We start from the raw sequence: 27138 nt of genomic DNA, 5'->3' as shown, positions 1-27138 counted from the left end.
TGGTTTGGAGAATAATTCACATACAGGTGAAACTCGAAAAATTTGAATATCGTGCAAAAGTTCATTTATTTCAGTAATTCAACTTAAAAGGTGAAACTAATATATTATATAGACTCATTACATGCAAAGTGAGATATTTCAAGCCTTTATTTGTTATAATTTTGATGATTATGAAAACCTTTTCACAATATTCTAATTTTGAATTTGGGGTTTTCATAAGCTGTAAGCCATAATCATCAACATTATAACAAATAAAGGCTTGAAATATCTCACTTTGCATGTAATGAGTCTATCTAATATATTAGTTTCACCTTTTAAGTTGAATTACTGAAATAAATGAACTTTTGCACGATATTCAAATTTTTCGAGTTTCACCTGTGTAGTAAAGACATAGGAATAGACATAAGATCGGACAGGCCCAAAGCAAGATGAAACTGGAAAGGCGCTGAACAGGAGCGAGGACAAAGATCAGACATAGTGGGCGCTTGAGGGATGATGGACTTTGAACAAAACACGTACGTCTTCTGTCTGCTGATTTCTATAGGTCCTGAACAAAGATGTGCAGAAGAGTTAAAGCTCCGGTGTTTCTGTCTGAGCGTGTGTAAAGAGCTCATGGGTACACAGCAGTAGTCAAGCGTGCTAGACACACACACACACACACGCACGCACACACACACACACACACACACACACACACACACACACACACACACACACACACACACACACACACACACACACACACACACACAAGCATGACAGTGGGTAATAAAACTATAATCGTGCTCCAATGTGGATGTTACGCTGTGATTTGTGCTAGTCTTTGAGCAGAACATTGTGTGTTTGTACATTCCCATACATCTATTTTATAGCACAAGTCAGGCTGATGAAAACTGTCTTTCAACATTATCGGCACATGGCTGCTCAAATTTAAACCAGTCACATAAAAGTCAAAATGCAAACCACATTAAGCATGAAGCTATATTCACATACTAGTGCTCCTGACCATACGATCCTCAACCACACATATAACCATTGTGCAATAACACATATAGCACAGGACCAGCTAACTAACTGACTTTTCTGAAAGCTAACATCAAGCCCTTCAATCTCCATTTTGGCCTAACGGACAAAACAGAGAGGAAAACTCTTCACGAATGGGCCGCCGCTGTTCTTTTAAAAGCGCCTCTCCACCTTTTCTTTCCATTCTTTGGCTCTCACCATGAGGAAATTCTTTCGCTTCCCACCCACGTCCCACTTGGATGAAGTTGGGAATCTCATTAAAGTCTCGACTTCTTCCGCTCACCCTCGACGGGACGAGCAGGTGATTGACTTACGGCCATTACGCATGAGGAGCTGAAGATATATAACCGCCGCATGGCTGTATTGTTCCGTATGAAAGTCCAAGCCACCTGAAATCCGCCAAGGAAAACTTCTAGAAGACAAGCTCAGTGTGCTGCTCATGTCGGATCTAATGACCAGTGGAAACGGAGCATGATGGGCAGGTGTGTCCACAAACGCCCGGGATAAACGTCCATCAAATCGCTCGAGTGATTGAGCGGCTGTTCTGTTGACACTAATGCGTTCCTGTTATTCTACGGACAAATAAACCCCATCACATCACAGCCGCGCGCCACTTTGCCCTCGAGTCGGGAGCTAAACACAACTTGTTTGCTAATAAACATCTGCTGAACGACATCCAGTGAATGCTGGTAACAGCTAAGGAAACATGAAGCAGAAAGAAGAAAAAGACTGAAAGCTGGAAAAATAGTCAGCTAAACGGGCAGCTGGATATGATTGTGTTTGATGTTACGGAGACAAATAACAGATGAACATGAAAAAGTAGCTGGACAATTTCATGGCATCAGGTTTGCCGATCTATTAGAGAGCAAATCCACATCATTACCTCCAGATCAGCCGTTCTCGACTGGCGCGTCACGGACACACAATGGGTTGCTGGTCTGTTCTGACGTGGACGGTGTTTTTAATGCATATAATAAAAATGCAACTATAAATGAAAAGCAACTAACCATATGCATAGTTATAGACAGCTAAATGAATAGGCTTTACAAATACGTCACATTATCTTTTCTTGTTGGAGTTCATCCAATCAAACTCATTCAGGTGACACCTAATGAACAAAACTAGTCAAATAAATGTAATAAATAGCTAGTAAAAAGAAAATGAATGTAACTATATGCTGTTGTCATCAAAAACAATGAAAAAACGACGCAGGGTCAAATTAAATAAAACTAAGATCACAGCAGGAAGGATAAACATGATTTGTACACAAAAATTTAATAAAAAGTAGAAATAAAAATGATACATTTTCCTATTTAGCCTGTCATGTTAATTCATTATTTAACAATAGTAATTTATGTATATAAATACACACACATGCATGCATGCATATATATATATATACACTGTAAAAAATGTGGCTGCGATTAGTTAAAATTTGTTGAGATAACTTAAATATCCAACTTAACCAAACTAAACTTAAGTTAACTAAACTTAATATTTTAAGTCAAGCTTGAACACATACTTTTTAAAGTTGAAACAATGTTGGATTTTAAGTTGTGCTAAATAATCGCAGCAATTTTTTTTACAGTGTATATATTCGCAAATTACAAAAAATATTAGGTCTGTGTTGGGTCGCCATTGAAGTCCACTTTACCACTATAGTAAAAAAACTCTGCAAATTGCTTTTCTTGCAGCTCTTGAATAGTTTGAAATGCGAAGTAACATTCAAATAATTTCAACTGATTCAATTATCTTGCTTCATTTTTCCATGTTGCAAACTTTCCAAATTTGATCAAATTTACTTAGGCCTACATAAATAGAAGTTAGTGGTGTGTGTGTGTGTGTGTGTGTGTGTGTGTGTGTGTGTGTGTGTGTGTGTGTGTGATTAATGTGCCACTCGGTGTCGGCAGTAGTTATTGGCCACTGTAGTCCAGGCAGCGCAGGAAACCATTCACTAATGTGAAACACACTAGTCCTGGTGTCCGTGTGTGGAGGACGGTCGTTCAACACGCAGCTACAATCCATTCAAAACCAAGTTCCAACCCACAGACACTTTGGAAAAAGACATACAAAGGATGAGATGGATATATAGTGGGGACAGAGAAATGCTATTTCCGCTGTTTGAGCGACAGGAATACTGTAGTTCAGTTTATACCATCATATATCTACATAATGATATAGAAGGCGAAGCACTGCTACTTCTGCGGAGTGATTTGCTCGCAGCGCCTGAGAAGCCCCGTGGTGAAGAGCAGAGAGTTCACTCAGTGTTGCGCTAATCACTACGCAGAAGTATCAGTGCTTCGCCCTCAGAGAATATAGTTCCCAGTGTGTATACGGTTAGAAGATGTCTCATGTGACCTTGTTATTTGTACACGCTGTGACTATTCAAATCACAACATGTAAATAGGGAAATGTTGGTGTTATTTTGTCACTTATTGGGAGCAGTATGCTAGCTGGAGCCGTTTACCTCCAGTCTTTGTGCTAAGCTAGGCTAGCAGTGGGTGCGTCAGACAGAGTTACGGCACGCACGGAGATGAAAAGGCTATGTATGGACTTGTCTAACTCTGGGGGATACGGTGAATAAGCTAAAGTCCCAAAAAGTCCTTTATAGTCCCTTTAACAATCAAACTTGATTCCATCACTGTACCATGGAGTGCCAGAGTACATGAAATACACAAAACAAAACCACAATATTAATATTTCCAGATATTTATAATAATAATATACAACAATAATATAACGATGATAATTATAATATATGAGATAATTATAATATATAAAGATGATGATGATGATCATGTTAATAATAATTATTATTATAAATTTTATCTGATTCCTACCCAAAATAAAACTTTAAAATTAAAATTCACTGATATTTCCAAGTTTCCTATAATTTTGAAAAGCAATAATCACATATAAAATTACATTACAATTTTAAAATATTTTTTATTATTTTCTAAAATAAAACGTCTGATATTTTAAAGTTTTCTATTTAAAAAATAAAAATAAAACTTTATTTAAATTAATAATTAAAATTGAATTTATTCATTTTCTAAATTAAACCATAATATTAAAAATATATTTAGTAAAATATATTAGTTTTGTAAAACAGTAAAAATGAACACAAAAAAAAAAATTATTTGATTCATTTCCAAAATAAAGCACATCCTCACAATTTATATATATATATATATATATATATTTTTTTTTTTACAGTGCTTGGTACTTTGATATATAATCCACTAGAAACAGAACAGTAAATGGTTGAATGTCATCATGAAAAGATGTATTCAGCACATGGCCATTAACGGCTGTATATGGGACAACGGGGAGATGCTCTTATACATTTACATTGTTAGACGCTTCATACACGCTACTAAAAATGAGAAAGCTAATACTGTAATCAGTTTAACACACAGCCAAAGCCCAGAAGGAACAATACGAAACAATTCCCACCCAACAAACCAGCATCAGGACAGTTTAAAAAGCCACATAAGAATAACAACAGCTCAATGGATGGAAGGAGGACAAAATTCCCAATTAAAACCATATTTGCAAGAAAAAAAAAGGTGGAAAAGGGAGTGTTTTTCTTCTCCTTTTACTTTTTGTTATTCTTTTTCAAAGGCACAGAAAGGGACTTATTCCACAGACACTTTGAAAATACCTGCGGGATGGATACAAAGACGCTGGGGATTTATGGGGGATTTTAACCGCCAACTGTCAAATATTTCCACATTCATCTTTCAGAAAGGCCCAGGAGATCTTTATTAGTCCTCGGCATGCGCCCTTTAATTGGAATCCCATTGCGTTTGAGTTGGACTGTGGATTGGAGGTCATCAGGTATGAAAAAGCGTGTTTTTGACAGCTTACACAAGCTCTGGAGAAAAGATGGAACTGTACCACATTTTGGCGGCCCCACTTTTTCCACCTCAGCCCCATAAACCTTTTTAGACCAAGTCTCCAACAAAAAACGGCTCCCCATCACCCCCCAATTGCTGTCAAAGTCTTTATTCCTCCAAACTAAAAGCCTCAAAATGACTAACAGATTCTACTGACCCACCAGTCGGCCCCCAAATCGTGGCCGCTTCACCTCAACACCTGGGATCTGAATCCCGACGTGACCTCCATGACCAGATCCGAGCGCGACCGCAGCACCCGAAAACTCATCCGTTCGCCCGCCCGCTCTGGCTCGATCTACGCAAAGTAGCTCAAAAGAAAATGAACTGACAGCAGAAAAGAGCACCGAGGGAGGAAAATGAAACTACTGTATAGTCGGCCCAACACACGCCAAACGTAAACACAACGTTCCCCCTCTTTTTTTGGAGCGCTGGTACTCCGAGTACAGCTGCCGGTAATCCAGGCCTTGCAGTTTCATCTGGGTTTGATTTGGGAAGCGGGAATGAGGAGGAGGGGGGGCATCTACGCAGCAGAGCGTTTATTAGTGAGGCCCCTCAATCCTGCTGATTAAAGTGCGTTTGGATCGATTACAGCAGATGCCTGAGCGTGCCGGGGCCGGAGCCGAACGAATGGGCAAGCAAAAATAAACAAACCCCACCCAAACCCCCGAGACCCTGTCAAGCACGCTCAAAACTCAACACAAAAGACCTGTGGAGATCCAGGGCTGGGTTCAACAGCCACAACACGTCCTCGGTTGAGAAGAAGCTACAGGCTTCCGGTTCTCTGGAGGCCTGCGTTGAATAAAAAGCTCATACATCTCAAATGCTACACAGTTGGGACACTGATTTGTGCGATTGCATGTTGAGAATATGAATTCTGCATATGAATATGCATATATTTGTGGATATTTGCAGCAACTGTGCACAGTTAGCTTGTGAAACTCAAGCCTCCTGCTGAGTTTATGGTTTTTTAGCTTCATTCGCAGTAGACCTTCATTTTAGACCAATATTCCTCACGTCAAGACCAAGTATAAGGAACAGGCAAACAGCCACTAAACTCCATTGCCTTATCAATTGCCTGTGTCCTAAAGGAAGTAAGTCTACAGAGAGCCCGATTGGGATTGTGAACTACGCTGCCAATGTTTACTCTAAGGCCCTGTTCACACCTGGTATTCAGATGCGTTTTGGTCGATCGGATCACAAGTGGACTACGCTAAATACAGGTGTAAACGGCGTCTAAAACGTTTTGAGCTTGTCCACTTTCAACCACTTCCATTTGTAGTCGAAAACACATTCGACCGGATGTTTCGTAGAGTAAACGCTCATGTGGTCGAATGTGTTCGAACAGCCACAAAAGAACGCCTATTGACTTAAAGCGTAAACATTATGGGAAGCGCGCGAGACAGACGGGATTCAAACTTTGACGGCTGGAGACACAAGTTTGGTTTGAAGATGAAAAACGCACCAATCACAATGTTCTCTCACCATTCCTGATTTCTAACACACACTCACAGCGTTCGGCTGGTCTTGCGTCTGTCAGAGAAGAAACGAAAGCTGATGCTCTTCGTATGTTTTCCCGTCTCCAGTAACGTTCATATGTAAATTGCGTGAGCTTATTTTGTCCATTAAAATCGAAAGATCTTAAAAACCCATACATTTCCCCGCCCAAAGACCCTCCCCTCGAATAAATCAGGACAGAAGTGGTTAAAGTGGACAAAAGAGACGGATTAAAACACCAGGTGTAAACAGGAATGTGTCCCCTCATCTACTTGTGATCCGATTGACCATAACACACCTTTATACCAGCTGTAAACAGGGCCAAAAAGCTGTACTCAACAAAACTCATCACAAAAGACCCGTGGAGATCCAGGAGTTGGTGTTCTCATCCGCTTTCAACACGTCGAGAAGCTACATTGAGAAGCTACAGGCTTCCGGTCCTCTAGAGGCCTTTATAAAAGCAAGAGTTTGGTGAGGAACACTTAAACATCTCAAGTGCTTCACAGTTGGACAAAGATACATGCAATTTCGTGTTAGGACTACAGTGCTTCACAGTTGGACAAAGATACATGCAATTTCGTGTTAGGACTACAGTGCTTCACAGTTGGACAAAGATACATGCAATTTCGTGTTAGGACTACAAATGGACGCATATATTTGTGGATATTTCCAACAACTGTGGACAATTAGCAAGTGAAACTCAAGCCTCCTGCTGAGTTTATGGTTTCTGAGCTACATACGTAGCAGACCTTCATTTCAGACCTCCATTCCCCGTAGCAAGACCTACTATAACAGCCACAGAACAGCGTTTCGATTATCAACTGCCCGTCTGGAAAAGTCCTCCCTGAGTTTATGTCCCAGAGAAAGTCTCTCTCCAGAGAGCCCAAATGGGATTGTGAACTACGCTGCCAATGTTTACTCAAAAAGCTGGTTGCAATTGAGTGAAATTATAAAGTTTGCTGATTGCACCCGGGCCAGAAGGTCCAATTAAAGTCATTATAATTATGTTTATGAGGCAGGGGAGTGGACGGGGGTGGGGGTGTAGAACGCAACAACCTCCAATTGAGATTAAAATCAGTTCAATATGGAAAACAATCATGATGACTGTTATCCTCCATTCCAATTAAACCACCCATCCATTAACCCACAAGTCCAACTCCAGCTGTGTGTGTGTGTGTGTCATGGTACTAGGCAAGATTCATATTCATGTACCATGGTATTTGTGAAGGTACTTCAAAACCATGCTACATGTCCAATAATATGCTTAAAAACATAAAAAATAGCATAGTACCTTGTCCAAAAAAAAAAAAAAAAAAAAAAAAAAAACGTTTTAGAGTAACATTTTTTGATCCATGGCTTTTTTTTTACTTTTTGTGCAAACTCCACTTCATCCAGGTCCAAAACTATTGCAGAATTACAAACATTACATACTTAATCAGCCTTACTTTCCATCCGTCTCCGAGAAACAGCTCATAACAAAAGATCAAGCGAGCCACAATGTTTGGCTGCAAAGTAAATCACAACACGAAACAGACATGAACCATAAAATCGTTAATACACAAAGCAAACTAAAGGGTAATTCCTCTTAAGGACTAAGAGCCACAGGAGGGCCGTTACTCGTAGCCATGTTCATTTATGAACGTAAAGAGGTTTAGCAGCATGATCCTGCCTCAACGGACTCATTATTACATTACAGTAAAAAATCCCAGTCCTATTGCTTTATCAACAAGTAGATATAGCTAACAAACAGGACTGGTAACGATAGTGTAGGGAAAACTATTAACTTTATAAAGGACATTTCTCCCATACGCAGTCTCAATAAAACATAATAGCATTGTGATTATGTCTTAGTGGAAATAAGGTGATTATCTGGCTGGTATTGCAACGGTAATGCGGTGAGACATCAGTGCGTGTCGCGGGCAGTGCCAGAGACCAAGATTACGAGCTGAACGGAAGAAGTAAAGAGCACTAGCATTATCTCTCTTGGCTCGTTGCGCTACACATTTTTAGATACCAGACAACAGCTGACCTCCTGTTTTTTTTTTGCAAGCGAGGGGAAGTGGTGATTGCATTTTCCCCCCAATTTACTTCTTGATTCCAGTTTGTCCTGGATCGCAACCAGTCGAGCAATTAAGCGCAGAGAAACCCGGCTCTGAGCCGCCGGTCCTGAAGAATACAACTAGGGAAATAAAGAGTAAAAGTGTTGATGCAGGATCAGATTTCACTACGTTCGCTCTGATATGAACTGAAAAGAACAGATTATGAAACAGCAGGCAGTTTTTAAATGGACAGCTGAAAGACGGGAAGAGGAATAGATGGAGGACGAGAGGGAAAACGCAAACAGGGAAAGACATAAAGGTGAAAATAAGGCTCTCGCTCACATCTGGTGGCCATGAGGTTTTTAAAGACACCTGACCGTCCATTATAATCACCATCATTTGGAGTCAATTCAGCCAAACATAAGTGGATGAAAAAAAGTGTCTCTGAAATAGTCATAAAAAAAAGTTATGAGACGTGAGGATTATGCCAATGCTCACTTTAGAAAATGGGCCAAGAAATTAAACATAGACATTACAGGGATGTTGGACACTACTTTGAAAAAATAAACTGACTGGAGTTTTGAAAACAAGCATCTATGCAACTATAAGTTGTTTCATGCAATGCTCAGAAGTTAAAATAAAATAAAATAAATAAATAGAAAAATGACATAAAACAACTAAAATATAATAAAAATATAATATAAAATAAAATTCACAGCAATCAATTCACATATATACGTATGTGTTATTAATATTTTACTAATAATGCTCAGTTAGTTACTATAAAAATAAAAAATAAAAATAAAAAATAAAATAAAGCAACTAAAATATAAAAAAAAATTCACAGCAATCAATTCACATATTTAATATTTGTTACTGTTAGTAATATTTGACCTTTAACAGAGAGGTAAAATAAAGTGGCTGGAGCTGTTGTCCGTCAACTAAACATGCATTTACAGTGTAAATAATGTAAATTGCTGATTTTAATGTGACTAATCTTGTTTTTCAGGCCCAACGCCACCTTTTCTGTAGTGGAAACACTGAAGCATCCAGCCTCATTGGCACCATTTTGGTGGAAAACGGGTCACTGGAAGCTTTATTTTTAGGAGTGAACTGAAGCATTTACTGCTCTCGATGCAGGTGTTGACATGTGGAACGTGTAAGAATGTCGGACAGCTTGAAACCAGATGATCTGGCTCTCCTCAGTCAACCAATAATACAACAATGGCAAATACTTCATCCCACCTCTAGCCAGTCAAGAAAAGAACGGCAGCCGCTTCGAGATGGCCGCCAGCTCGATTGTTTCACATTTTCCAGTTCAATTCAATGGGCGACACAATCTGGCTGTAGAAACGGTCTTCTGTGATCCTGTGAAATATCCACGGGTCCTATAATCTCCTACAATGGCGCATACCATAAGGGGTTTCTTTATGAGGGGGATTTTGTCGCCACACAGAGAAGCCGTTATCCGTCTGACCGGAGGAAATAAGGTCAGACCAGGAGAGGTGGGTGTTTGAGGACTTACTGTGTAAACCGCACAAACAAAGCATTGCTCTTAGAGAAAGAGCTCTGTGTCTTTGCGCATGGAAAACCGTCACTCCGTTCGCTCCACGCACACCTCTACGGCTGAGCGGACCTGCCGCCACAACAGAGCCGTGTAAACCACTGGACCGCGGCCATCAGAAACACAGCGTACAGACACGCTTCAACAAACAAACTCCAGCTCTGAGACGACACCGAGAGAAAGCCTTGTTTCAATGACCGCTTTCACATGCACAAGAATATTCCTAATTCAATTATAGAAATTGTATTTAATTATATTACTTTTTAACTATATATTCGGACATTCATCATGCACTGCTGTTAAAACGTTTGGAGTCTGTGAGATTTTCTCTCATGGTCACCAAGGCTGCATTTATTTGCTCAAAAATACAGCAAAAACAGTAATATTGTGAAATATTACCATTTAAATAACTGTTTTCTATGTTAAAATATTTTCAAATGTAATTTATTCCTGTGCTAAAAGCTAAATTTTACTGCAGTCATCCAGTCAAGTGTCACGTGATCCTTCAGAAATCCTTCTAATATGCTGATTTGCTGCTCAAGAAACATTTCTGATTATGTAGAAATTTCAAAAGAACAGCATTTACATTTACTTCCTTGCTGTATAAAAGTATAAATATTTTCCACAAAAAAATCCCAAACTTATAAACGGTAGCGTGAATATTAAAGTTAAAAGACATGAACATGAATCAATGTACAGGTGGGAGAAAGCATTATCTAATATGATGATTTGAAGCTGAAGAAACAGTGTTGGAAAAAGCTGTGCAAAGTAACCATGATACAACTTTTCAGGATTTTGTAAACTAATTTTCCATTTCAAACGAACAGCATTTACTGACATTATAAATGTCTTTACTGTCCCTTTTGATCAATTTAATGTGTCCTTGCTGAATAAAAGTATAAATGTGTTTACGTATTTAATGTGACTTATTATATGTATATAGTAATATGATGATTACTATGTACATTGCCACAGGTGAAACTCGGAAAATTATGAAAACCCCAAATTCAAAATTAGAATATTGTGAAAAGGTTTTCATAAGCTGTAAGCCATTATCATCAAAATTATAACAAATAAAGGCTTGAAATATCTCACTTTGCATGTAATGAGTCTATATAATATATTAGTTTCAGCTTTTAAGTTGAATTACTGAAATAAATGAACTTTTGCACCATATTCAAATTTTTCGAGTTTCACCTGTATACCGGTATGAATATTTTTTTCAGAATAAAGGATTCATAAACTATGTGCAAAAAGCGGTCATAGATATCCTCACAGACAAGGCTTTTGTTCTGTCCAACGCACGCACACACACACCTGCAGATTGCACAATTTCTGCCCACACGTACATGTACCACAAAAGAGCAGTTCAAATCCCGCCACACTAACTTTGACTCGTGCGCTTTGACTTACGCATTGGAGGTGGCCAGAGACAGCGAGCTGAGAGACGAGGTCAACTTCCTGCTGTCCCAGAGTCTCACTTCCTGTTGCCTCACCTGCGAACACAGGTGCAATTACACATTACATTCTATTATTAACACTTTGGACAAGAACACCCAGAGTAAATTAGTGAAGTAATACCACAATCTACATCAAACATACTTAACTTCCTTTCTGAAACTGTACATTCAAGTATGTAGAAAACTTAAACTAAATTACCTGGTTAAAGCCGGTAGTGAGCAAGTTGTCATTTTTGACCCAAAGTACACGAGAGTCTCTATTAGCCTGATGACCCTGGACACACTGTGGAGACAAAGACAGGAGCATATAAGACAAAACACTCATTTATTTTAGTATTCTAATAACTAAAGCATGACATATTCATAAAATAGGCCACATGCTTTAAGCCAGAGTCCAAAATTAACCCTTGCTAAACTTCAGATGCAAGAACGAATGAAACAAAATGGCGTTATCATAAAGAGATAAGCAGAGGTTTGTATAGACTGGGGGTTGAGATGAATGGAGAGTGTTGAAAGCAAATGTCCGACAGCGGTCTGCAGTGAAACCCCGATGACTGACCGATTGACACCTAAAAGAAAACTCCTCTTCCTGTCCTTTAAAGATGTCTTTGTGTGATAGCGGGCAGATCAGGGCCTGTCTGTGATGTCAATGACATCTGCCTCTGACAGACGGCTAAATCACGCTAGCATCATAATGATGCTTTCATAACAACGCCACCATAATCGCTAGCGGGAAAACATACCGTAATCGGACTGCGTTTGATGCGGAGTTTTTCTAAAGGCAGTGTGTGTTTCTGCACAACTAAGACATTCACTTTGAAAGGTCAAAAGCCAATAGGGTCCAGCTTGAATTTCCAGGCCGGTTTATCCTGGTTAGTGCTGGTCTAGATGGTGGATCGACAACGTTATAATGTTTACCAGCGACGTTCTTTCTGGGATGAACATAGGTCCAGTTGTAGAAACCATTTACGTGTTCACTTAACTCAAAATTGTAAGCTGGAAACATGCATGTATGAATGAATGAATATATAAATGAAGACATGAATGAATGAATAAACAAATACATAAGGCATGAACGAATATGTGAATGAATGAATGAACGCATGAATGAATGAATATATGAATGCATGAATAAACAAATTAATGAATATGAATGAATGAACGAACGAACAAATTAATGCATGAATGAATTGAGGCATGAATAAATGATTGAATGAATGAAGGCATGGATGAATAAACGGGCGGATGAATGAACGTATGAACATGTATGATTAAAAAATAACAAATAAATAAATGAAGGTATGAATGCATGAATGAATGAAGGCATGAATAAATTAATGAATGAAATAATTAATTCCGTAATGAATGCATACATGAATGAAGTAATAAATAAATGTATGAATTAACACATAAATGCATGAATGAATATATGAATGGATGAATGAATGAATACATTAATGAACACACAAATTAAGTAATTAATAAAATAATAAATGAATGAAAGAACAAATAAAGGCATGAATGAAGGCATAAATGAAGGAATGGAAGCATAAATGAATACATGAAAGCTTAAAAGAATAAATAAATGAAAGCTTGAATGATTAAATAAATGAAGGAAGGCATTAATTAATTAATTTAATTAATTAAATGTTTTGAAAATATATGAAAAATATGCCAATATTTATAGTATATTCAAAATGCATTTACATAAATATATTTTAAATCTATAATACCAATATATATTTCCTGATATATTTAGGCTATTCTCTCTCTCTTATATATATATATATGGAGGCACGCTGTTCTTTTCGGCAGGGTACAGTAACGTAATGCTTTCATGCAGACGACACACATCCAGCTGCATATCTGTGAACTTATGGAAAAACAACACTGTGCAAACGCCAATGTTTCAGAATGTGTCAGGAGCATGCTGGGAAATAACTAAAGAACAAATGTTTGCCAGGAACTAAGATAGAAATGAAGTGCAGTTCGATGCTTCATCTCGGTCACCATCAGCTGGTGATTCATCATCTCAGACGGGCAGTCCTGAACCTGATGGACCCACAACAAACAACTCGCAAGAAGTGACCCCTAAACCAAAGCTCAATGAGCCACGGTCGAGGAGGCTCAAGGAGCCTTTTAGGGCCACTGTAGAAACATGGTGGCGCAAAATGGCCATTTCAATGTAAGGGGACCCGTGGTGAATGTAGATAGAAATGGCTCATTCTCAGGAAATAAAACCATAACGGTTCATTTTGTAAGGTCTTTATACACCACAAAAAAAAATATCAATAAAAATATAATTCTGATAAACAAAATGTATAATTTCTGTAATAAAAAATTGTAATTAAAAGCTGTTCAATTTTGAAATTATGTAAAATGGCCAGCAAAAATATTAATAGCTGGAACTTTTTCTTTATGCCACAAATCATTTTTGGACATCCACATATTCACTTGGACTTTATCCAAGTGAATATTGAAAAAATTATCATGAAAGAAAAAAAAAGAAAAATATATATATATATATATAAATATAGCTGCAAGCAGCGATTACGGGCCCAAGCCGGTGGCACCGCCACCCCGGTGCCTTTAGTTGCACTAAAGGCACCAGGGTGGAGGTGCCACCGGCTTGGGCCCTCCATCGCTGCTTGCAGCTATATTTATATATATATATATATATATATATATATATATATATATATATATATATATATATATATATATATATATATATATATATATAAAACCGCCACCCCGGTGCCTTTAGGGTTCTTGTGCACAACGGGCAATAACGTATCTCCGCTTTAGAGCTTGCATCAGTGTGGGTTCTGCAAAAGTGCGCATCGAGGGCGTGAGCACCGTTCTGAAAACTAAAATGAAAAATTAGACACCCACAGTTTCATGGACTTAACGGACACATGAAATCAGCAGCCATTCTAAGTACACAAGACCAAAAATTCATATGAAGTGTGGTATATATTAATTTTTTTAAGGGACAAGACAGATCATTTGACTTGCCTGACCTGATTAGAACAGTGAAAAAAATAAAAAAATAAAAATGGGTTGTGCAAAAAGGCGCATTTTTTGCTAGATTTTTAAAAAAGTTTAAATATATCAAAACAGAAAGATTTTTTTACATTTAAAAGCGTGCAATGAAAAACAGGAATAGGGGAGGGGAATGACCGACAGAGACAGATAACTTTTGAAACTAAAAAAATAACATCCTAACTTTGGGGATATTCAATTTAATGAATCAATCAATATTACTATTGATTAGCATTACCAAACATGGACGTTTTATTATTATTTTAATTTAATACTGTGAAGCTGCTTTGATACAATCTGTATTGTGAAAAGCGCTATACAAATATTCTTGACTTGACTTGACTTGACTTTGACAGAAAGTAGTCTTTGATAATGTTTAAATATACATAAAAATGCAGCATTGAATTAAATGAAATTAGTGTACTTTAAAACACTTGTTTAAAAGAAAAAACACATTTATACATAGTATAAAACACTAGATGGCACAATATACCTATTTTTAATAGTCTTTCTGCCCCCCTCCCCACACAGACAAACACAGGAGGGGCTGTCTGGGTGTGTGGCTGCGATGTCAAGATGTGTGTGTGTGTGTGTGTGTGTGTGTGTGTGTGTGTGTGTGTGTGTGTGTGTGTGTGTGTGTGTGTGTGTGTGTGTGTACGAGGATCGATCGAAAAACATACTCCGTCATTTTGTTCATACAGGACATCATTCAAACTGCAAAGTGTTTCCTTATATTTGTGTGCACTTGCAATAAAACACAACATTGTGCTTTTGTTAAACTAAACTCTTGTCAAACTGTAACATACAAATGTCACCCAACCAAAATCACACACACACACAACAATGTTGACTATTTTTGTTCTGTTTCAGCAGCGAAAATAGTTAAACAAAGATCACAGCAGAACCATCGCGCATCTCACAGTGTTTTTTCATTAGTGAATGATTCCGCATTTTGAAAGAATCGCTTGACTCAAAGATTCAATGATCAATCCATAAAGATCTGTGTCATTCATGAATGATTCAGTCGTTCGAACGAATGAATCAATGACTCGCTCATTAAGACCATAGATTAAGACGGTCGTGTTTTTTCATTAGTGAATGATTCCGCATTCTGAAAGAATCGCTTGACTCAAAGATTCAATGATCAATCCATAAAGATCTGTGTCATTCATGAATGACTCAGTCGTTCGAACGACTCGTTTGAACGAATGAATCAATGACTCGCTCATTAAGACGGTCGCCTGGCGACACCTATAGGAGGTTTAGTGTTATGTTTAAAAGTAGCCTTTCATTCTTTGCAACGATCGTTAATTAACTTATATTTAAAACAATCTTAAAACATTATTTAATGCATTGTTATTTTTCAGTGTAAAATATTTAATTTGATCAGCCACAGGGTAGGCTAACAGTCCTATAGTGTCTTATTATTCTAAATAATTTAATTTATTGATCAAATTTAGAAATTAAAAATGAACTATGAAGCATACATTTAATAAGAGTAGGGTGTGACTAGGTATAGATATTACAATATACAGATATTCAAATATAGTGGGCACTAGCCTATTAAAACCTGAACGTGTCCGCTTAATAAATCGTGAGCTGAATGAGTCGCAGCAAACATCAGCACAAGGAGTCCAATTTCATTAATCATGGGTGAAAAGCTGACTGAAAAGATTAAGAATAATAGGCTATTGAACACGCAATTCAAGCAATCCCACCCCCGAAATGGCGCTATGTTTAAAATTAAACGGTAACACTTTACAATAAGGTTCATTAGTTAACATTAGTTAACTACATTAGTTAACGTTAACTAATAATGAACTGCACTTATACAGCATTTATTCATCTTTGTTAATGTTAATTTCAACATTTACTAATACTTTATTAAAATCTTGTTAACATGAGTTAATGCACTGTGAACTAACATGAACAAACAATGAACAGCTTTATTCATATTAACTAACATTAACAAAGATTCATAAATACTGTAACAAATGTATTGTTCATGTTAGTTAATACATTAAATAATGTTTAATAAATGAACCTTATTGTAAAGTGTTACCAATTAAACTAAATGCTCACGGCTGCACGGGCAATAACGCGTTCACGGCGAGGAACGAGCAGAACAGAGTGAATGTGTTTTAGTTCATTCATACTGGACGTCCAGTACTACTTTGGCTTTTAAGTTAGCGATTTAAAAGCCCCCGCTTTAATTGCACATCGATTAACCGGTAGGAAAATATTCTAACAGTCACTATTTATATAGATACAATATACAATGGGCCTACCCGATTTTGACCACAAGAGGGCAGTATTGCCCTATGTATGACTTATTTTTTTACTTAAAAAGTGCATTCTGGCTGTTTTTTAACTTATACATAATTCTTAAATTGAAATAAAAGAACAAAATGGGTTTAGTTCTGATATTTGTATACTTTTATATAGAAATAAATGGTGTATAATAATTTTTTTAGAAGATATGAGGCTTTTAGTGTTTCCTTTTTTGGACATTACTTTAATCCCTCGCCATAGCAAAACCGTTTGAGATATTTAATATCCGTTCACAATTTAGCATCTTTAATGTATTTTCATCATGTTGAAAAAGTTTGGTGTGAATAAAATAAACCACCGCTAAAAACTCGGAGTCTAAAATATACCAAAACTCACATTCAAACCAAAATATCTGACTTCTTGTTGGTCGGAGCTAATGACTGTAAATTAGAAAGTTGTCCGGATCGAAGAGAAGAATATACGTACCGAGTTTGGTTACTGTAGGTAAAACTAATACCCCATTTTTGACTAAAGGTGGCGCTACTGAGCCCCTTACCACGCCCGTTTCTGAAACTTCGCACATGTCTATTACACAATAAATGTCAAATGCATGTTGAGTTTCATGCAATTTGAAGCATGTTAAGAGCCTCAAATGCATCCAAACAGAATATAAAAGTTTAAAGCGTTGCCATGGCGACAGTATTAAAGATATCAATAATCCTTTCACAGGTCTACATCTGTCGTGTGTTTACATTATACAGATGAAGTTTGAAGCAAATCGGGTAAAAATAAGAGGGTGATTTCAAAGCATTTCGAAAGAGACACACTTCCTGCTGCCAGTTGGTGGCGCTATAACTTTGACTCACAATAGTCACATCCATGTGATCGGCCTCTTACAGCGAACACACTGCTGAAGTTTCATCCAGATCAGTTAATGTATGAGGATGTTATAACACACTTCCTGTTTCCAATATTCGCCATAAATTCGTTTCCTCGCCACGGCCAAACCGTTCGAGATATCAAAAATCCCCTCGCAATTTATCATCCTCCATGTCTTGACTTCATGCACACCGAGTTTCGTGGTCATCCGATGAATTCTCTAGGACAAGTGTTTCAAATGCCAGAACATGCGTTTCCATACAGCCCATAATAACCGACTTCCTGTTGGACTGGCGTAAAACTTAGAGCACGAAAGTTGTTCGGCCCGATGAGATCTATACGTGTACCGAGTTTCATATTATTACATGCAAGCGTGTTTGAGATATGGACATGTTTTTGAATCCCATTCCAGGGGGCGCTGGCGAGCCCCCCTGCCACGCCCGGGTCCCAGCTTCAGTCGGGCCCTAATGGCCGCGGGTTCTGACATTTGTGCAAAGTTTCAAGAGTTTTTGAGCACGTTAAGGCCCCCAAAAGTGCCCAAAAGGTAGTAAAATAATAATAATAATAAAGAAGAAGAATAATAAATAATAATCCTAAGAAAAACAATAGGGCCTTCGCCTTTTCAAGGCTTGGGCCCTAAACAAACCTGTGCCTTGTGATTGTTACAAAAACAAGACTTCAAGAGTAGAACGGTGGAGAATTATTTTCTATGGTGAGATCTTAACTTGTATTTATCCACTGAACATATCATCTATTACCTGATGTATCGCTACACTTTAACTATAGGATTTTTCCTCAATGAAACACCTTAAAACACACTGTAACAGGAAAAACAGCCTGATGAAGTCAGACATGATCACTGACTAATGTCACTAATGTGAAGATTAAATCCTTGTTGTTGAAGCTGGCGTATTGATCGGATGGGTTGAAGAGTGACTGGAGAGAGTTTGGGTGTGGAGGTGAAGATGTGAGTTTGGATGCGAGCCGTTATTGATTTCATCAGAATGGAATCTTATCTCCGCTCGCTGTAGTTTAGGAGGAGTCCCGCCACACACAGTCACACACTAATAACAATGATTTCCTCTATAGCTTCGGTCATTCTGACCTCAATCGCCAACACCTATTCTGGAAAACTGAACTGGACAAAAGACTCAGTAATGTTAGACTTTAAGGGCCCTATTTTAACAATCTAAGCGCATGGCTTAGGTCGTGGTCGAATCCACTTTTGCTAGTTTAACGACGATAAAAATGGTCGGCGCACCCGGCGCACGGTCTAAAAGGGTTGTCCCTATTCTCTTAATGAGAAATGGGTGTGTTTTGGGCATAACGTGCAATAAACCAATCAGAGTCTCATCTCCTATTCCCTTTAAAAGCCAGTTGTGCTCGCGCCATGGCGGATTCGCTATTTACATGGCGTTATTTGCAAGCGCAGAAAAACTGAACGTTTCTCCAGAGAGGAAACGGATCTGCTCGTGCGCGAGGTTAAAGTGCGCAAGCAGACCATCTACGGGACAAAGTGTATGCGCGTTGTGGACCCGTCTATAGGAGCATATTACTAACACGCTCTTTCCATAAAAAAAATACTGCGCCATTGACTTTAGACCAGGATTCAGTTGGTCAATTTCAGTTTCCTCAAAATAGCAACGCGCCAACAATGCGCCTGAACACACCTTGTTTTCAGACCAGCAGCCCATGGGCAAACAAATGGGCACAAATGCATTTTCTATTTAAACAAAGTTGATATCAACACACGCTTAAGCCTGGTTCACACGGCAGGATAATTAGGCCGATTTTAGTCCCGATTCACCCCTTCCGACAATCTTAAGGATGCTCCGATTATCGTAAAATAATCTGATCAGATATTCCTGCCGTGTGTGGTGTGTTAAGACTGCTCTCGTCTGCTTGGAAGGACATCGGGACCGCTCCGATCTCAAATCGGGGATATCCAACATGTTGGATTTATTTGGCCCGATTTCTTCTCGTGTGTGGTGTCCCCCGAGGACAAACGAGCACGCAGCCTGTGGACTGTGGCGTGTAGCCAATCAGAAAGCGAGGTACGAGGCGGCGAGGAAGTACCGGGAAACAAAAATCAAAACAGCCGGCGGCATGATGGCGCACCAGAAAGTCCATAAGCAATAAGTCCAAGCAAGTATAGTCCATGCTCGCGTTGTCTCCACTTCTTTGACCATCGCCTTTTCTTGTTTTTCTTATGGTTTTATTTCGCTTAAAAACAAAGCACAAACTATGGCCACTGCATCCTCTTCGTCCGCCATGATTGTTTACTCTGAAGTCACGTTTGATCTCGAGGGATTTTGCGAGATTTCCCGTCTGACCTGGGAATGCTCGGGAGTCAAATCGGTTCGTGTGTGATATGTTGATTTTGCCGTGTGGCTGCACACCACACATTGTACAACCAAAACTGTTAGACCCGTAATTTTTAATCGCCGTGTGTGGGGTCTCTCAGGTTTGGAAAATCGGCCGACAATTTTAAAATCGTCCCGTGTGAACCAGCCTTTAGTTGATAGGGCCCTAAGATAAAAAACATTTAGTCCTGGACTGGTCCACTTAGCGTTCACATCGGCATTTTAACACAGAACCTAAAGATTACCGAACCTAAAGTCATACACTCTAAAAAATGCTGGGTTGTTTCAACCCAATTTTGGGTAAAATATGGACAAACCCAGCCGTTGGGTTAAATTTTTACATTACATTTTTAACCCAACGTTTGGGTTTGTCCATATTTTACCCAAAATTGGGTTGAAACAACCCAGCATTTTTTAGAGTGTAGGGATATGTTCACAACCTGACCGGATTATACTACGTATATTTCACGACAGAACTAACGAACATCCAAAACAATGCTGTGCGCTGGACTAAATGAGCTTGTTGTATGTGCGTAGCTACATATGATGGTACTTTGACCAGCTGAGAACTCGTGAAGAGCTTATAAAAAATGTGTAAAGGACTCAAAACAGAGGCAGGAATCGCACCGTCACACAAACAAATGAAGATCTGCTGCGAGGAGACACGGTTCTGATGGCTGTACCGAACAGTGATGGGAAACATCGCGACCATAACGGAAAAAGGACAAGAAAACTGGTGTGCTTGAGTATTCTGTACGTTTTAGGGTCGCATCTTGTGACATCAGGTCTTGTTTTCATTGGTTCGTGTCGTTCATATTTCAGTCGAACCGCACCAGAGTTTGTTTGGAAGTGGACCGAGACACCCATCATTTCAGCGTCTTGGTCCATTTGTTTGGTGGCACCAGGCTTCAGATTGAAGCGTTCACACTTATTCAAATGAACCGAACTAGAGACATCAGATAACACCAGGGTTCGTTTTAATCCAACCAAACCTGACAAGTGTGAACACACCCTAAAAGACGGGATCGTTTTGATAGCTTGGCCTAAACCCACATTTCATTGATCATAGTTCACATATTATTTGGCTCTAATTCCAATGTAATGTGCACCACAGAATAACCCTAACAAAAGAAGAGAAGACTCTGAAAAAACAAAAACATTTACTAATGGCTATTTGATTTTACTACCAAAACTTTACTCAAACAGAACAGCACTTGCATGTATTCATTGCATCAGATGGCGGCTCACTGAAGACAATTACCTGGTACTGCAAATACAAGCAGATTTATAACAACTGATTTATACACAACTTTAATAGCTTCTGCAATTTAGGCCAGAACGCTCTCATACCCCGACTCTTTCTCAAGCAGACTCAGGTGTGGTTCAGAAAACAAGCGCTCACGCCAACTAAACAATCGCAGCGCTGACGTCAAACGGACTCTGGTCCACACCAAAAGCTCTAGTTTGAAACGCCCCGAGTCTCTCTTCCTCTTGGTGTATCTGGATGCGGTCTGGAGTTCACAGGCGACCAGCGCCGAGGCATCTATCAACCGTTCACACGCCCAGCTCATAAAAGCACTCTCAGCGAGCGCAGCGCACAGACGTCTCTGAATATATATCCCTCAGGGGGTCGTAGCTCTCGGGCCGTATTGTGCTCTATCGGACCTCATCTGAAAGGTATGGAGATCTTTGGTTCACATCCAGGAAGAAATATGTTCTCTGGATGAGGACCAAATGTCTTCAACCTCGAGGTAGAGGATGTGCAGGGAAAGAATCCCAGAGCACGGGGCAGATTTGTAATCGCTCACAATGGACAATTGATATGACTTTTTTATTGCTTGATACGCAAGATGCACTTTGCACATTTTTAACTGGCTATTCAGTGTGTGCCGTGAGAATTAGGGACGCACAATATACACAGTATCATATCAGTTGTCGGACGATATAAGAGATCTTTTAATTTAGTGTGTTGGTGAATATTGGATATTTAACCATGGATGATCGTTTTTCTATTGCCGACATCTAACGCTCGCTTAAAGTTAATATTTAATAACACCAATTTAATAACACCGTTAAAATGTAATATATTGCAAATCTAATCAGAATTATTTTCATTGTATGGCAGATAAGTGTTAAAAAATAATAGATTAATGTCTATAATATGTTGTTTTACTATACTATTTTAATGTAAATAGACAAAAAAATAAAACACACAAAAACAAATCACTTATTAAATCCAAAAAAAGAATGTAGGCATCAAGTTATAGTGAACAAATGTGAAAACCGCATAAACATTTTGCTAAAGATTACATTTTAAATTGTATTAAATTATTAGCGTTTAAAAAAAAAAAAACTTTAAGAGAGTGTCTAAATGTAAGAATTTTGGTAAATTGGGCAAACTATATACTTCCAAATAAAAAATACATATATACAGTACATTTATTGGTATTCTTTTGAATATTTTAACATAATTGTGCATGCTTACAGTGTGTGACAATTACAACACTTAAATACACGCACTTAAAATATATAAAAGCAGCTGATTGGTTCTCTTACAGCTGACCGCTTCAGCCAATCGATCTGTTTGTTACATCTACGTAACTATTTACGTCCGCTCAACTCATTGCAGTGCACCATGGGATTTTTCCTAGCCCCCCTTCTTCCCCAGCACCACCTGCCTAGATCTGCTAGGGGTTTTTCCATACTTTCCTTGCAGCAGCTCATGTTATTATTATTATTATTCACCGTATTTATGTGCATGTTTCAGCAGATAAGCATAGCAGCAATACATATTCCATTCTTTAAAAAAAAGGTACATAAAATAAAATAAATAAACTCTCAGAATAGATTTAATCAGCATGAATTGATAAGAATCCATTTTTATTCTGTACATTATAATGTTGTGATGTCTAAATTCACATAGTATTTGCTATTTCTCAGTTATCATCAGATGGACTTTTAAAATCATACATCCCTACTGAGAATATGGGATGAATATGCCATGAACCCCAATGAGCGACAAATCACAGGTGGAAGAAAGTGAGAAGGAACAGCAGATGAAGACAACAGACGAGGCAGGAGTCCCTAGTCTGCGATTTGAGTCTGTTGTCTGCAGAAAGATGGCTGAGAACACACACATCCATCAGCCTGAGTGAACTCTCAACCTTTCTTTCTCTCTCCGTTACCCCTCCTTTCCCTTTTGTCCTTCTCGTCCTCCTTCGGTGAACTCGTCTTGGCCAGGCCTTTGTACGACCTGCAACAATGTGTTTGCAATGCTTTGAACAAACACTGGCAAGACTCGTTCTGAAAGAAACTGCTGGCACAGAGTTTCACTCCAGCGTTCAGGAAAAATGAGAATAAACTCAGCGGAGGATTGTAAATTGAGCTGACTCACGCTCCAAGGCTTCAAATCCACAGTCTTCCTGCCAAATATAACGACGGAGCAACAAACGAACCCATGATTGGAAATAAAAACACACCGAGGTGACCGATAACGTCAGATCATTTTACATTTATCATCAAGTATGTTTATCATTCAGAAGTAAATTCAGTCGCTGATCAAGCAAAATATACTGAAATCTTTTTTTTTTAAGCTACAAGTAAATTTAGACATCACAATATTATAATGTACAGTATTTATTAGGAATGCTATAATAGTTTAATAACCCTGATGCACATTTTCACTATTTTTTTTTCATTTAGACACTTCAAGTTCTTAAATCTCTTTCATCTAGAACACTAATAACACACTTATATGCACTATTCAATCTATTAAAACAAGTCTTAATATCTTGTGCAGTGTTGCTTCTCAAGTAAGCTTAGATTTTTAGATTAGGAAAACCGGCCAAAACAGTTTTTACTACTAGTGTATTAATGTTAGCTTAGGCTGCTTCAAGCATGAATACTTAATCATAAGGAGAGAAAACCCTGAAAAACGTTACCACATGCACAAGTGTTTATCTTGTGGTACAAAGTTGCCAGCCTGTTGCAGACATGAATGTTCATATGAGGTGTAAAGTGGCGTATATATATATATATATATATATATATAGAAACATAGAATGGGACATATAGGTGACGTCACAGTCTTACAGACTTATCCTGATCTGAATGCTTTAAAATGCAAGGGTAAGAATGTACCTGCTAAGAATATAAACATAAATGCAACTGTAAGATGTTTCGCAGATGCAGATCTTGGACGATGATGTCATCAGCGCTAGTCGGGAGTGTGTCTGCAGCTGCCGTCAGGAGGAGGAAGAATTATTTATCATCCAGCTTGGCTTTATGCACCAAATAAACAGTGGTCGATGTGAAGGGTGTGTGAGGCCTCCGCCGTATGCCTCGAGCGTGTGTGTGTGCATGTGTGGTAAACTATCATCTCCCTCACATGTGCTTAACAGAGATGCTGTCAATAGCGGCACAGGATTCAATCAATCATGATGCTATATACGCGGTCTGCTAAGATGTTTAGTCGCATTTCTGATCAAGTTCCTGAGATCTTTCCAAAACGACTTGCAATATATCGGGTCTGTCCTGAATGGCACCATCAGATCTCATATTCGTCAAAGCTCACTGACAGATTGCAACAAGAACACATAGTCAAAATCCATAGATATATATACATAGATACCTCATTAGAGGCTGTTTCTATGGACCACTATACATACGCCGTCCGCCATATTGGAACAGCCAAAGCCAGTCCGTGACACTCGAGAGAAAGTTGAATAGTATGTACATCTGCAACCAAACACATGTATGAATATCTATATCTGCAGTAGACTTCAGCAGATGATTTTGTTAAACTAACAGAATACAACAAGACAAAGTTGTATTCTACATTAAAAAAAAACTACATAAAAAAGTTACCAGTTTAAAAACCTGTAATATTGAGTTAATACATATAAAAACGCAAACCAACACATTCTCTCCAGTGAAAGGTTATCCCATTTCTTCTGGAATTTAAATATAGCTGGTTATTACAACGCAGTATTGTCGAATCTTGGAGAACTCATTGATTTTTACTTTAAGTGATGACAGCAACTGAAATGTTGACCCTTCCAAGATGGCAGACGTGTCTGGAGAGGTAAAATGTGGATTCTACGTATACACATCTATGTCCTAAATCTACAATTGGGGCAAGGAAAAGATCATTTCAAGTTTCCCATTTGAGACAGATACATTGTGTTAGTGGGAATTACCAAAGTTAATAAGTATACTAGCATCAAAATAAAGACTCAGTGCTCAATACAACTAAAACACCATAGCGAGTAACTAGGTTGATCCTAGACCAACGAATGAACTTTGGCAAATGATGTTATTGAAACTACAATATATAGAATAGCAACAAATTTCACTCTGGATTGCTACATAATTTCACAAACAATAACAAGAAAAAGGCAAGCAACAAAGGTTTCTAAAAGGGCTCAAGGCAATAGGCAAGAATTTAAATATTGAGCAGCGAGCTCATTGGTTAACAATAGTCGGGAACCAGTCAGCTGTGCGCTTTAGAGAATGATGTAATTGCAAGCAGATTGGGATAAGGACTTATGCACCATCTTGAGTTTCGTGACAGAACTTTGTATTTGTGCAGCTTTATATTTTTTTAGGAAACAGTGATCGATTCTGAGGGTGCCGTGTTTTCTTTAGCTGAGGAACGAGCGAAGATCAAATAAAACCCACGTAGCCACATGGCAAAGAGAAACCCTTCAGTGGGTATTTGAGAAAATACCTGAGATGATAAAAATAACACTGAAAAACACCTAAACACCAGGAGAAACCCAAAGCTGAAAGTCTGCTCCTGGCCGAGCGGAGATTTATGTGGAGTTTCTCTCCCAACCAAAACAACCTGAAGCCCTGCTGAACGGCTTTTTGCGCAGCGAGGTTAAACAGACGGAGAACGCAGCTGTGTCACTGACAGAGAATGTCCATCCACCCACCGAGAGGACTATCAGGTGTCTACCAGCACATGTGGGAGCAATTTATACTTCTCTTCTTCTCCTGCACTTCATACGCTTGTGGCAGAGAGATCAGTGAGCAGCAGGCCTCAAAAAATGTAGTGCGATTTCATATTTTCCCCTCTGTGTAACCATCTCACTTCTTTCATTGCTTTTCCAGTTGCATCTCACATCTGTCATTGATGCTGCTGCTGCCCTCTGACAAAGTGATTCCGCATGAGGTTACTAAACAACCCACTTCTGCTGGTTTGCTTAAGAAAAATGCTTCTAAATGTCACCAGATTAGAGTTGTTTGATATGTAACAGGAGAGTAGTATAACTGTTTTGGTGCTAGACCCGCTGTTTTTAAAGTGCCCCTATTATGCTTTTTAGAATATGACTTTTCATGTAGTGAGTAATAGAGCTGTTTGTGAATGTAAAAGGTCTGCAAAGTTTCAAAGATCAAAGTGCAGATAAAGTGATCCCCCCCCCCCCCCCCCCCCAACAAAAAGAACTGCCTGAAACGAGTCATCAGCAATTACTTCCTGCACAAACCTATGTAAATTCGTAACAAATTTGCATTATCCAAGCCTATGGTCTTCATTGGCTGCCCGTGAACAACGTCTACTTTGACCCTCAAACATTGTAGTTGTAGCTGGAAGAGTTTGGTTCGTGTTATTGACATGTTGAGAAGTTGCGTTTTTTTTCTATGCTGCAAAATCCACTTTGCATGCACTTCCAGAGGATGAGGACCAGCGCTCGAATTGATACGGTAAAACCGATGGCATCATTACTGTTCGTATCACTGTGTATAAAGTGCTGTGGAAGATCCAGAACTGAACTTCAGACATGATAATGGCCGTTTGGTTTTTGACACGCAATGTAAGTGGTCAACCAATCACAACAGACTTTGTCTTCTGACCAATCAGAGCAGAGTAGACCAATCACAACAGACTGGCCATCTGACCAATCAGAGTAGAAAAGACCAATCACAACAGACTGGGCCATCTGACCAATCAGAGCTGAGAAGACCAATCACAACAGACTGGGCCACCTGACCAATCAGAGCAGAGTAGACCAATCACAACAGACTGGGCCACCTGACCAATCAGAGCAGAGTAGACCAATCACAACAGACTGGCCATCTGACCAATCAGAGCAGAGAAGA

The 27138-nt window shown here is 38.7% G+C and overlaps 1 protein-coding gene across 1 annotated transcript in view; it reads right to left on the bottom strand.

Annotated features, from left to right (window-relative positions):
* The window catches only part of coro7 (coronin 7), a 156290-nt gene that overhangs the window by 77701 nt on the left and 51451 nt on the right, over positions 1–27138 (bottom strand). Inside the window, exons 8-9 of the mRNA XM_079612165.1 lie at positions 11679–11762; positions 11433–11515 (exon numbers count right to left, since the gene is read on the bottom strand). Coding sequence (XP_079468291.1) covers positions 11433–11515; positions 11679–11762 — 167 coding nt within the window. The remainder of the gene's footprint in view (positions 1–11432; positions 11516–11678; positions 11763–27138) is intronic.

This window comes from Phoxinus phoxinus (assembly GCF_949152265.1).
Source record: "Phoxinus phoxinus genome assembly, chromosome: 1".
NCBI lineage: Eukaryota > Metazoa > Chordata > Actinopteri > Cypriniformes > Leuciscidae > Phoxinus > Phoxinus phoxinus.
The sequence above is the reverse complement of the archived record's forward strand: the minus strand, read 5'-3'. Positions and strand labels throughout refer to the sequence as shown.